This window comes from Microchirus variegatus (assembly GCF_963457635.1).
Source record: "Microchirus variegatus genome assembly, chromosome: 1".
NCBI lineage: Eukaryota > Metazoa > Chordata > Actinopteri > Pleuronectiformes > Soleidae > Microchirus > Microchirus variegatus.
The window spans coordinates 26691613-26705597 of NC_139802.1; the positions used below are offsets into that span (position 1 = coordinate 26691613).

Here is a 13985-nt window from a genome sequence, read left to right on the forward strand (position 1 = left end):
CTTTGTCGTGAAGTCGGGTTAATCTTCAAATCAAAAAATGTACCTCTAGAACAGTTACGTTTTTGTGTTAGTGTTTTATTTACAGATGCATATCAGTCCCTTTGTTTTATAAAAATCAACCAACTCTTAACATATCAACCTTCCTGAAGAACCAAAAACAAGAAGTTGGCTTCATTCAACTATTCTCAATAACTCTAAACTGGCGTAACTGTCAGATTAACCGTTATTGTAGCATAAACATTATTTTCTCACTATTGTTCGACTCATAGCCTGATATAGACTTATAGTGATCACTTTTTAAAAATGGTGATCCAACTGTTGACCAGAACTGTGTTTTGAGATGTCCCAGTCATTAATTTAGGTCCTTTTAACCAATAGGAGACTTTTTTTCTCATGACACACTTTTAATTTTCTCCTGCAGCTGTGGAAGATAGAGGAATCAGCAGCAGGAAGATAGAAAATATATGTTAGGAGCTAGTACTGCAAATGACAATCATACAGGAAGGATTTGATTTGCTTAAAACTTGTAGTTTAAAACTTGTAATAGTCTTGGGGGACACTGAAATGTAGAGCTATTCTTGACCAGCTGTCTCATGGGCAGTTATTTTATAACTGTCGGTTTTTAAACATGCACATCCAAAATGGAGAAGACCGGCGCTATAGTTGCTCCAGTTCTGTTACATTATACAGTAATGACCCTTAATCTCCTTATTGAAGTTGTTTAGGAACAGTTTAAAGTCGGGACATTATTGTAGAAACTACCAAACTCGATGCAAAATCTAAAAGGTAGAGTCTACCTTTTAAATACTGACTGAATAATGTGTTTTTAGCACTTGATTGATTAGCCAGCCGACACCGTTATAGAAGCCACATGCGAGAAGGATCGTCTGTTACTTGAATCCACGACCACAAAATGAGCATGCAGCTAGCGTTGGCTCTCTTCTGTTCAAAATATAAGAGAAACGTTTCGAGGAGCAAAGCACTAGAATGACTCTGGTTGTGTCTAGACGTTGCTGTGCCTTCTAACAACCACTAGGGGGCATATACAATCACGGAGAAGAAATGCATGTATGATGCTGTGTTCCATTTAGATCAGAACTCGGAAATGGGAGTGACGTCACCCCCCGAGTCAGAAAAAAAACGTGGATGCGTAGTTATTTTGCGCACACACTCAGCATAACAACGTGTCTATGGCTAAAAGTTGAACAGTACTATGTGTAAGACTGATTTACTGTGCTAATAACGGTAAAAGTAGCAGGGTTTTTATGGTGGCAGCCATCTTTGAAACTGTCAGGGTTGTGAGGTTGTTCCGAGTTTCCGAGTTGGAAATCCCCAATCGGGGAGTTCCTGTGTAAGGACCTCCCCAGGCCCTCGGAGTTCAGACTATAATGGGATGCATCATACCTAGCTTAATGACCGCTAGAAGTGTAGATGGGACTTTTTGAGATATACAACAGGGAATTTTACGAAGATCAAAGTTCTGTTTACCTCACTTTTTATCTTGTGTGTAGAGCAATCGTGTCATGTTAGTGTTCAGAGTACGCACATAAATATGCAATGTATTTAGATTATATTTATCTAGCTGTAATTACCTTTGATTTGCATTGGCGCAGTACTTCAAATACCACTGTGCCCCTTCTTCACAATGCCCACAAGGGGCACTAGACTTCACTTTGCCATCACCAAAACTCATTCATTTCTTTCAGGCTGTTTTCTGTGCGTGCTCCATTTGGATTAAAGCACAAAAGAGCCTGAAGTCTGAAGTATGTGCACGGTGCCTTGAAATTACTGATTCACTCAAGACTGATACATTTTATTAGGGCTGGGTATTAGTCAGCAAATACCAGACGATTACTTTAACAAAAGTCAACCAGACACGTGCAAAATTATAGCTAAACGTAGTAAAAAAACTGAGGCTAAACAATTTGAGTCAAATATCTCATTGTGACATAAATTGCGATTTCATTTGTGATCTCAAAGTCAAGTGTTAGTTCAATAATTACTGATAAATAAGATGGTGCATTACCACATAATGCGAGGATTTGAAGTTAAAGTTAAAATTACATTGAAATGTATGTTTAATCCATTGCGATTTCGATAATTAAAAAAAAGATTGTTTAGCCCAAATAAAAACATAACTGCATGGCATCGAACGTCGTCTTAACAAAAACATCTCAGGTAGAAGGTTTAACCGAGTAACCAAGGCTAAAAAAAGTTCCTTTTTTGTCATTAAAGATAACGTGTACAAGTAAGTGTTAGGGGCTGTCCACATGAATATTAGTCTTGTTGAACAATAAAAGGTTTTTTTTATTATTATTATTTATTTATTTTTTAATCCACATGGCAATAGCTTCTTGTAGACCACCACTACTGTACTTTGGGAAAACAACGAACCGAGCCCCACTTCTCTCTTGCACTTGCATTAGCTGTCAATTATCTGTCGCAGCCTTACTCTTTATGGTCTTTATGGCATGATTCGATAGTCGTCCTCGCTTAAATTCTGTTATCGTGACTCTCGCTCGATTTTGGTGTAGCAGGCCTGGCATATGCACTACAGCATTTAGAGTCATTTGTCATGTGGATGAAGTCATTTATTGACACAATGCTGTGTTTACGTAACAAACATTGTTCATGTTTCGTTCCGTTTCCATGGATAGAGCCTCGGGCACTTGTGTTGAAGTGTGTCTGATTTGCGGAAGATTCCTCGTGACCCCTTTAACGTGAGCTTGGAGCTGGAATTAAACACACACACACATACACACACAAAATAAATAAATAAAAAGCACTTTATTTCCGGGTTTTTGAAAAGTTTCCAAAACCTTTTTGATGCCTTAAAAATTCAAGGCTGATACCCAGCCCTAATGAAGCTTTTAGTGTAGTTGGCTACGCAGCATACGGTCATAACCATGGCAACAGATGAACAGCTGTTGATACCACAGCAAAGGATTCCGCATCACTACGGTAACCATATTGGTGCTATGCTCCCATTACTGTGGCACACAGGCCGCTCTGTTGTAGGAAGACTGAAAACACCAACAAGTTTTACTGAGTTTAACGTTAAGCTAAAGTCGCCTGTAGCACACGTCCTTCAGAACCTCTGAGTATGTATGTGTGAGTGAGAGTTTCACAGTGTTAGAAAAAGAGGTTTCTCTACAGTACAGTACTGTGTGTGAGAGAGTGTGAGAGAGTGTGTGTGTGTGGAAAGGTTCTTCCAGATATAAAACGTTTTTTTGTTTGTTTTTTTAATTCTTATTTTCCGGGACCAGGTGGAGTTCTAGTTGACAGCAAGTGTAGAATTTAGCTGTTTGCACACAGTCCTCGAATCTACTTTCCGCTGCTAGTTTGTGTAATTTATCGAGCATTTCTGAGAAATATTTATTTTTATAAGCCTAATACAAAAGTTGATATTTTACAAAGTGACTTGACCAAAAGACGAGAAAAACAAAAACACTTGAATGTTGAATGTCATTGGTATGAGTGAAAATTTCTATTTTTCTGGGGTAGTGTGAGCTTTTTAATGTTTAAAGATGCAGCGCGTAGGGATTTCTCTTTGGAATTGTCACGGTAACAAACTTTAATTATACAAATGTGAAGCGTAACAACATTACTGTCACTGGAAATGTCAGTACACCATGTGCACATCTTTGACATCACCCAGCCTTGAGATTGATCAAGTTTGATACAATAGGCTCTTTGCACGGCAGCCATTTTATTTATCACAAATCTCTTGACCGTTTACCGTCATGTTGCCCACTGATTGAATTCTAGTTTTTACTTTCCAACATGTAATTATTTCCTAAATGGTCCGTGTCGATGCACATTTTGATCAGTGAACTGAGGCGATGTCATCACAATTCCCTTCTTTATTTTACACCAGTATGTGAAGATGTGCACGTGGCGTCACAACGCGCTGACGGTCAATGTGAGCGTGACACACCAAGAGGAACATCTACGGGTTACCTTTAAAGTCACATTTGACTCGGTATCAGATCCACAGACCTGTCTCATGCGACGGGCTCCATTTGCCAACAATGATGATCATCCGTGAGCAGCCTTTTTTTTTTCTTTTTAATTGGCGAACAAAATTTGAGACAATACCACCATGTATGCCAAGGTTTGGATTAAAAATAATAATTAAACAAAATATTACGAACAAAGAGGTTTTTGTTAAAAAATAAAAAAAATACTCCGTACAAAAAACGAGTGTCCAGATTCTCTCAAGTCGTTTTTTTTTCTTTTTCTCTTTTTTATTTTGAGTCTTTACACTTTTCCTTCCCGTTGAGACCCTTTATGTGACTTTCTGACAAGTGGCGACCTTTAAAGTCTTCATAACACAGAATAAACTGTGGTTCTATTGTTGTTGTGATTTGCATATTTTCAGGCGTTGCGTTGATGTTGTCGCTGTGGAGCTTCTGGCCAATCAGAAATGAGGATCCATCCTGTTGTCTTTTACACTAGTTTGACATTTTTTGCAACCTGCAGCTGATATGTGACTCATTTATATTTGCATTAAAATAATAATTCTCTGCAGTTATTTTGGTACAAATGAACCGTAGCATCAGTCCAGAATGCAACAGGGCTAAAGAAAAGCCTTTATCACTGATAAATCATGTGACACACAGGTTATTTATCATATTTTACTGCCTTTTGTGTGCTCAAATGCAAACTTGATGGGGAAAAAAAAATCATAACTCTTCTGGTGACTCGTCCAGATGAGTTAAATTCACAAAAATACAAACACTCTGTGGCTTTAATTCACTTTTAAGTTTGAGTGTCTTTACAAAGTGGTCTAAAATTTGAAACGTGTGTAGTCGTGTTTAGGATATTTTTTAGTTTTTTGTAAAGAGACCGAAGTGAAATGAAGCCCAGTGTTGTTTCGGTTGTCCTCACTGATTGGTCAGACTTCTTCATGTGGACACACAGCGGCACCAGCCTGGTAGTTAGCATTTGCTTTATGTATTAGTTTAGCAGTTGTATGTGCACGAAGAGATGCACTGCACGATGAAGAAGAAGCAGAAGAAGAAAAAAAATGTGCATCTGTTCTGATTTTACCACAAATAAAGGTTTGGATTTGCAAATGTTATATGCGTCATGATCGTTTTTTGTCTTTCATGTGTGAGGGCAGAGGCTTGAGGGAAAAAAACAATTTAACATGATTAAATATTTATTTTATTTGAACTTCAATACATTCATCAGCTTCATCAAGAAACATGAACGTGTATAGCACAGTATAAAACGCACTGAGATGTGTGGATTCCACATTAGCTGCATTTCCCTTCTCAACCTGTATTTCCTGTTTTACAGAAGCATCAGTAGACTGATCACAGTGACATAAAAGCATGAATGAAGTTGTTGCTGCAGTTCAGCTGATACAATGCAGCGGGAAACCAGTGGGCAAAAATTAGCAGTTCAGAAATAACACGGTGATCCTGTTAATGTGCTAGAATCAGCTAATTTCTACTGCTATCCATGTAATGGCTTGGTAATAATGTATTGGTGTTATAAACACTAAATAATACCAGATAATATTATCACTTGAAAACACAAGGAACTTGAAAGCAGTGAAATTTATCCTTCTAATAATAAATACATTATTTAAATTTCAAAGGAAATGTGTTCACATCACATTTAAAAGTCCAGTGTGTACATTTGAAGATTTAGTAATTGTACTTTTACTTAAAAAAAAAAAATTCTAAAATTGTAAAAACCAACCGGTTGTATGACCCAGAATTCTAAAAAAAAAATTAAAAAATCAGGAGCCCATTCAGTGCTACAGAGGTGGCCATTTTGGACCACCATGTTTTTGTAACAGTAGCCTATAAGGGACAAACTAAACATCTTTTGAGTTTTGGTGATAACTGGAAACTACATAGGTTCAACAAGACACTTGTAAGGGTGAGGTGAATTTTACACACGGTACATTTTAATGTGGGGGAATTTTCCTGAAAAACCTGTAGTAGTTTCTGTGCGATAACCAGACCTACAAGTTTAGCAGTTATCTGGAAACGTGTAACTGAATAACACTGTTTTTAGCCTTCAATAAGCTAATACTATATTACTAAAAAACAACACAGAATTGCTATAATATTGTCTCTAAGTTTTACCAAGTTATTATGGAGTTAGATTTGTGTCTTCATTATTCTATTCTAAAAAAAAACACTTCAAAACTTTTTTCACTTCAATCAAAAAAACCATTTTCAGTCAAAGAAAAAAAGTGTTCAAATGAAATTTTTTGAGTCTCAAATATTTTTTGCAATCAAACATTTTATTCTATGATTGAAAATGATTTTTTTTGATTGAAGTGATTTTTTTTAATTGAAAATATTTTTTTTTTGTTTGAAGCAACTTCTTCTTTGATTGAGTTATAAAGACACAAATGTCCTACCCATAATATGGCCCAAACGCAAAACAGCATTACTTCAATCAAAAATTAGCTTCTAACCAAAAAAACCTTCTCTTCGATCAAAGAAAACATTTTCAATCAAAGAAAAACAGTGTTCAAATGCATTTTTTTGAGTCTCAAATATATTTTTGCATTCAAACAATTTTTTTCTTTGATTGAAAAGGTTTTTTTTAATTGAAGTGAATGTTTTTTTGATTGAAAACATTTTTTTTGATTGAAACAAAATTTTTTGCGATTGAATAATAAAGACACAAATCTAACTCCATAAGTTATTACCTGGAAATAACTTTAGAAATGTTGCCATGTTGTTACAGAACTGTAATGCAACACTGAGCTGGACTTCCTTAAATACTTTTTTTTTTTTTTTTTAAAGCTGAATCTTAATTTAAGTCAAACGAATTCCACAGTAAAGCAGGCACATTTTCACACAAGGAAAAGCAGCGCTTTCTTTCACTACAGTTTGTCTACCTTTGAGCCAAAATGAAAGGTTAGCTGCATTTAACGCCAACATGAGTTAATGAATCAGTCAAAATTGGACGAAAGGAAAAAAAATCCCTTTTTGCACAGATTTAGAGGTTATTGAAGTGCATGTAAACGCATCACTGTCTTCACTGTTCTTCACCCACACCATGGGAATATTTGGTCGCTGCCTTCATGAGCTAAATGCTGACTCCCATTTACTGAAATGTTCAAAATGATTTTTTTTTTTTCAGTTTGGAACAGAACTTGTTCCTGTACACAAGCATAGACGCTGATGAACAAGCCAACGTTTAGTAAGAGATATGGAAAACATGAGTGATGAATATTGAGATAAAGTGCTTTGATTTCCTGGCAAAACTTTGCTTTGGTTTAAGAGGCTCCACCTCCAGGCACTTCAGGTCTGCTTTTTGGTCCGCTGATCATTCAGAGACTGTTGGAGATAATAAAATCACAGCTGTTATCTGAGCTGTGAATCTCTCTCAATTCTTTACATGTCAGATTTATAGTAAATGAAGAAAAAACCAACCTGTCAGTCAGTCTTTATGACACAGTAGACATTTGCTTCTTCAATTTGTACTCGTATCTGACCAGAAGTCTGGGTTATCTTGGTACCATTTGACTGTAATAATAGAAGACTTTATGGTAATGTCTTGTATCTTTTTATTTCGACAGATTGCCGCGTGTGTGCGTGTGTGTGTGTGTACCAGTCTGTCTGATGCCCTCAGCCCAGGTCACCTCTGCTCTCCAGCCCAGCTGCTGTAGCTTCTCACATGTGATGGGGTATCGCAGGTCGACCTGCGGCCTGTAGGGCAGCAGGACATTCGGTTCAATAACGGGAATAAAGCACCATAATCATGTGATTAATGTTGGTGTTGCAAAGGGACAGTTCAGATTTTTTTTAATTGGCTGCCAGCAGGGACAGAAGGTTAAAAAAACACTTAACAAACGACTCACTTGATAAAAATCCTTTCCTGCTTAAGTCTACGATAGTTTATGACTGTTTGTTGCTAACCTGGAAACTAAAGTTTTTAAACTGCTCGCTCTCTCCACCTAACTCCTTGGAGAAAATAAGCATTTTTAGTTTGCAGAGACAGGGGCGCTGCTGGTCTACTGTCATCTACTGTCGCCTCCTTTGATCAGTTTGTGTTACTCAGTAAATCCAAATTTGGGATTTCTCAAACGTTAAAGCCACATGATAACACGTTACAAATGGAAGCAGCAGTAGGTCAAATGTAAAACTGCAAGAAGCATGCGATTTATAAAGCGACACAGTTTCCAACAGTACTGTTGAGATAAAGTAGACAAGCTGATTATACACTTTATCACAAGAGCCATTAGTTATGTGGTTCAAACCAAAATTATTTTGAGACACTAAGTCAATATATTTAAATACTAAGTCATTATTTTGAAATACTAAGACATTATTTTGAGATACTAAGTCAATATATTTAAATACTAAGTCATTATTTTGAAATACTAAGACATTATTTTGAGATACTAAGTCAATATATTTAAATACTAAGTCATTATTTTGAAATACTAAGTCATTATTTTGCGATACTAACTCATTATTTTGAGATATTTAGTCGTTATAATGAATTATGGGATCTTTTTTTTTTCTTTTTTGCATCACACTGGCGGATATGGGCTTCATAGTACCACATACACAACCACACAAAAAGTGGCTAAAAAGGGGTGTGGCTATTTCCTAGAATAGGTAAATGCTTAACTCACCTGTCGGGAACAAACTCAAGCCAGTCATTCACTTCTGGCACATTCTTCACCTAAAATGGAATAAGAGCTTAAGCCATATTTTGTTGTTGGTGCTGACTCTTGATGATTTTCTTTAAAAACACACCATCCTAATGAGCTCCATGGCCAGTTGCAAAATGGGAATTTCACAACTAGTCCCCATGTTGTAGATTTCACCCACAATCCCTTTCTCCAGAAGCAGCAGGAAGGCGTCGATGGCATCATCGATAAACAGGAAATGGCGAGATTTAGGGAGCTTTCCCTGGATGGTGCTGCAACGTAGAAGATTCACATTGTGTTTTTTTGTTTGTTTTTTTTTTAATTAAAAAATTTAAAAAATAACTCATGAAGCAAACAAACCTACCATTTCTTGTTTATTTGCAAGAGAGTGAGAAATCGTGGAATGACCTACAAAACCAATGTGGCAAGTTATTATTTCAATGAAAAGGAATATATTAAAGACATTGAAAAAGTCGAACTACATTTAGCAGAAACAAAAATAAATTTTTACCTTCTCAGTGTACTGTCTGGGTCCATAGATGTTGTTGCTCCTGGTTATAATAATTGGAAACTAATCAAAGATACATACAGTCAATATCATTTACAAAAACTATGCAGTAAGAAACACACGAAGATCAAATTGAACAAAACTGTACATTTAAGAACAAGTGCTATACAAATATAATGTATAAAAACATATTTAAAAGTCATGAAGGAAAAACACAGAATTTCACACACATTTACAATCATGTTCTGAAAACTGAAAAAAAAGTAATGTTCGTGTTTAACCTGTGACTTTTCATTATTTTAAAGGCTGTTGTATTGATAACCATCACATGAATTATATATTGATTATGCAAGGTAATGACTGTATTTTAAGCATGTAATACAGATCATAAACTGTAGATGTTTTAGAGTGTTTTACAGTGTACTGTACTTTGAGAAGCACAAACATCTCAAAAGAAAACCTGTGTGCAGGTTTATATCTCGCTATATCTCGTATAGTAAGACAATGTAAGTCAGTCAAACTAAATGAACTATTCTGTGCATTAGTGTGTACCTTATATTTGTCCCAGTAAGATCTGACCAAGAACTCGGCTGCTGCTTTTGTAGCAGAATATGGGTTGGATGGTCTCACTGGGCTGCTCTCATCAAACACCTGCACAGAACAAACATCCAAAAATACAAACTATAACACATATGCTGCCTATGTGTGATCTCCCTTTAGTTTGTTTTGGTTTCAGTGGTGTAAACCCAATCTGTTGTGTGTGTGTGTGCAAAGTGCGGACCAAGTCCTGTGACACTAATGTTTTCTGTCGGTTGTGAAATGACAAAAAAACGAAAGATAACATTAAGAAGTTGGTATATTTTCTTTCTTAATAGCAACTGTGAGCCATTTCCATTGTCACGCACTCATTTATTCAGGAAGTAGCAAAAGTCAAAGTCAGTGGTTTTTATTTTGAAAAGCAGTTTGAACGTAAAGTGGTGCCATGTAAGATGTTTGTATGATAATAAAATCTATTTTATTTGTAAGAATTACAACTTAAATGAAGACATAAAAATGTGCATTTATTTTATTAGAATAACCACTAAACGTATAAAATATATTGTTATTTTAAATAGCCAAACCCGCCTTCAATGTTGTCGTCACACTTAACACATGCACAGAATAAATCTGGTTTCTGGTACTAATCGGGTAGTGACACTTTTAGGTGCATTATGTAATAACAGCATCTTAACATCTAAAGCAACTGGCCATAAAATCCGACTAATATGTCACAGAGACTCAGGAATAATGTTCATATAACAAACTGAACTCACCAACAACAACAGTACAGACAAAATATTTGAATTAAAAAATGTTTTTGCAGACTGCAAATCATGTTTATGTTTTGAAATCATGTTTTGGCATGTGGCGCCACCTACCGCCAGCTACCAATCATTGCAGTCAGTAGAGTCTCAGCTGCTGAGCAACCATGGGTTGCCAGTTACGTCTGAGCTACAATGGCGGAGGAAACGAACCCTAAACGACCTTGGTATTTTGAATTTGAATGTAGTAACTGCTTTTGGCCACATTCTTACATATGGCACCTTTAAGATTTGCATCACAACAGCTGGTGAACTGAGTGAGGGGGCAGGCAGAATTTTGCAGAGTAGCCACATTTAACCTCGTGTAAAACGGTAAATATTACAATAATTGTTAGGAATCGTTGACTCACCAAGAATTACATTTTTTTTTTTTTTTTTTTAAGTTTTACATTCTTTCATCCATAAGACTTACACACTTACATGTGTGAAAACCTATGTGCACAATAATAATAGTTTATTATTAAACTATTATGATAGTGTATATTATGATATTATTATTATTATTATTATAATTATGATAACCTATTATAATAATAATTATGATGATGAAATATGTCCAGGAACATGAATATTTGTCAGTGTTTTCCATTCAGTACAATTATTGATTCATTTTGTTTCAAAAAGATTACTTACAGGTTTCAGCACGATAGTTCTCAAAGACTGGATTGGGATCCACAGATGAGTCACAGGAGAATTTCTGGGGGTCCCTAACCAAATTTGGTACTTAAGATTTATGTGTTTATATTTTAAATATAAAAAAAATATTATGGCTAGACAGATCATCGGCCTGTTCGTCATTGTGACACATATAGGTCTTTTTGAATCATTATTTTAATTTTTAATTAATTATTTAAAATGTCATTTAACTTTATAAGAGATGCTTCTGAGCCTGGGAGCTTCCTGCTCCTTTTTTGTTTGAACTTAAAACTTAAAAGTGAAAGATAAAATGACATTTCAGTTATATTGACATTTTTGGAAAACTTTATTTGCTGTAGAAAACTTTAGGAAGCTATTTATTTGTTTAAGTTTTCATTTAACTTTATAAGACATGCTGCTGAGCCTTGGATGTCTATTGTCTAAGATAAAAAAAACTTTAGCATGTTGTAAATCTGAAAAGCTGTTTAATAAACGTATGCTTAAAGGCATGTAAACATTTAGGTTAAGTGTTGCTGTTTTATTTAAAATTTTGATGCCAATATTTTCAACTTTTACTGCAAATGAATATCAGCTCCAAATATCAGTTATCGGCCTCCTTGACTACTAATAATTGGTATCGTCCCAGAAAAAAACATATCAGTCTATCTCTAAAAAAATATAAAATAAAATTTTGGAAATGATTTGTTTACCAATTCAAAATGATATTAGGTGTAATAGATATAGCTGTTTTAGAATTTTTTCTTTTTTTAAATGCTTGTTTTACAAAGCTTTTTTAAAAGGCACCTTTGGTCTTGAACGTTAACCCAAACACACCTAAGTTCCACATATCAATCCACGCAAAAAGACAGTGTGAAGACATCTCCACTGACCTTGTGCAGACTGGACCCATACACCTCATCGGTGCTGACGTAGAAGAAGCGTTGCAGCTGATGTCTGGCCTGATGAGCGGCTCGCAGTAAAACTCTGGTCCCTTCGACATTAACCCATTGGAAAGTAGACGGAGACTCAAAGGATGATTCTGAGGTAACAAACGAGTGTATGTGAATAAACTAAACCAAAACACAGCGACGTTCAAGCCTGAGCTCAGTGTGAACAAATGCTGCTCACCGACGTGTGTTTTTGCTGCCAGGTGGAAAATAACATCGATGTTTTCTGTGGTGAAAATGTGGTCAACCAACTGCGAGTTACACATGTCTCCCTGTTAAAGAAAGCAAAGGTTCAGCTTTTATGGTGCATTATTCATTATCCTAAAGATTGAAATGTCTTACCTTCATAAAGGTGTAGTTCACTCGATCTTCAATGCTCTCCAGGCTCCGGGGGCTGCAGCAGTAATCTAACTGGAAAAGACAGGACAACACAGTACTGCTTCACACTGTTTAGGTTGAAATTGTATGTGTTATGTGTCCATTTCATGCAGGATGAAAGACGTACATTATCAAGGTTAATAATTCTCCAGTCAGGATGTCTGTCCACCAGTGAGCACACAAGATGGGAGCCGCTGGAGGAAGAGCGACAGACTAGAATTAAGACTATTACTAAAGGACTTGTATTAATATCTCCATTGGCTGAGTGTAGGTTTGCATATGACATTATTATTATTATTTTTTTTTTAAATATAAATGTTTCAAATTAAAAATAAAATGTTTGCAGATTTACTGGAGTAATTAGCTTGAATCCCTTTTTGATATTTGTATTTTGTGCTTCTCTATGACCTGTGAACACTCCAAACTGTATTTAAATTAAACACAGGCTGTTAGCTTAGTTAACATAGCTTATTTTGTGTTAATGGTGATAAGATAATATTTTTGAATGTGTTCAGTGTTTGAAGTGACATTATATGAACTCACATAAACCCAGAGCCTCCAGTCACCAGAACAGTCCTAGTAAAGTCCATCCTCTCTGTCGCTAATGTTAGCTTACATTAAAAAGTAGACCCTCTGTTGTATCTAACGTTGGCTCACATTGATAACTCTATGTAGCAAACTACGGCTAACTTTGAATTAACACACACCACCCCGTGTTCACTTCAGTGAAGGGGGATGCGCTTTAAAGACCAAGGAGCAACACAGATGTACTATTTTCCTGTTTCCATTCGTTGCGTCATGTACGACAGGGCAGAGCTGCTTTACGGCACTGTGGACACGTTGAAAGTGGGCGGTGAATTCAGGGCATGCACACCTCTTTCTACCTTCTGGTTGGTTGTTCTGGGTGACGTAGAGAAAAAAGTGCTCCGTGATTGGGCGAATCTTAAATCAATCAAACTATCAACAGTGCCGACCCGGCAGGGTAGCAGTGTCAAGAGTTTTAGTGTGGCATGCAGCATACGGAAGTCATTTTCAAAATAAGAGTCTGGCTTTTTCTTTAGTAGGATTAGGCAAATTGGACATTCTAATTGACCGGAGATGAGAGTGTGAGAGTGGGTGTCCTGTGATGGACTGGCGACCTGTCCAGGATGTTACCACACCTTTAGCCCTTTGTCATTTGGGATTGGTACCAGCGACACTTCATGTGGAGAATTAAGCAGTAGAAGATGATTGAGTACAAATATCACCCTTTACCAGCAAGAACATCAGTATGGATTCTATTAATGGTAATGTATTAACCAGGCAGTCAAATTAAACTTCACGGCACTTTTAAAATACAAGACTGCTATATAATATTGTTTTTGTGCTTTTATTGGAAGGCAGAAACGTGCGACTTCCGGTTTTGAGCCTGGTAGATTCGTCTAACTTGAAGCGGCCGGTTTACTTCTGGCTTCGTGGCTCATTGAATTGATCAGCAAACGTTTATATTGCACATAACGTTAATGTGCATATGATAAAAA

At 36.2% G+C, this 13985-nt stretch overlaps 1 protein-coding gene across 1 annotated transcript; it reads right to left on the reverse strand.

Annotated features, from left to right (window-relative positions):
• Positions 1–7278: 7278 nt before the first annotated feature.
• tgds (TDP-glucose 4,6-dehydratase) lies at positions 7279–13055 on the reverse strand (the record flags this gene model as incomplete). The annotated part of the gene is made up of 13 exons (XM_083892225.1): positions 7279–7313; positions 7410–7502; positions 7588–7685; positions 8618–8667; positions 8742–8907; positions 9000–9043; positions 9147–9206; positions 9696–9794; positions 12031–12179; positions 12269–12359; positions 12430–12498; positions 12593–12659; positions 13009–13055. The coding sequence occupies 12 exons, from the start codon at positions 13053–13055 to the stop codon at positions 7450–7452; spliced, it is 993 nt and encodes a 330-aa protein (XP_083748351.1). The 3' UTR covers positions 7279–7313; positions 7410–7449.
• Positions 13056–13985: the final 930 nt, after the last annotated feature.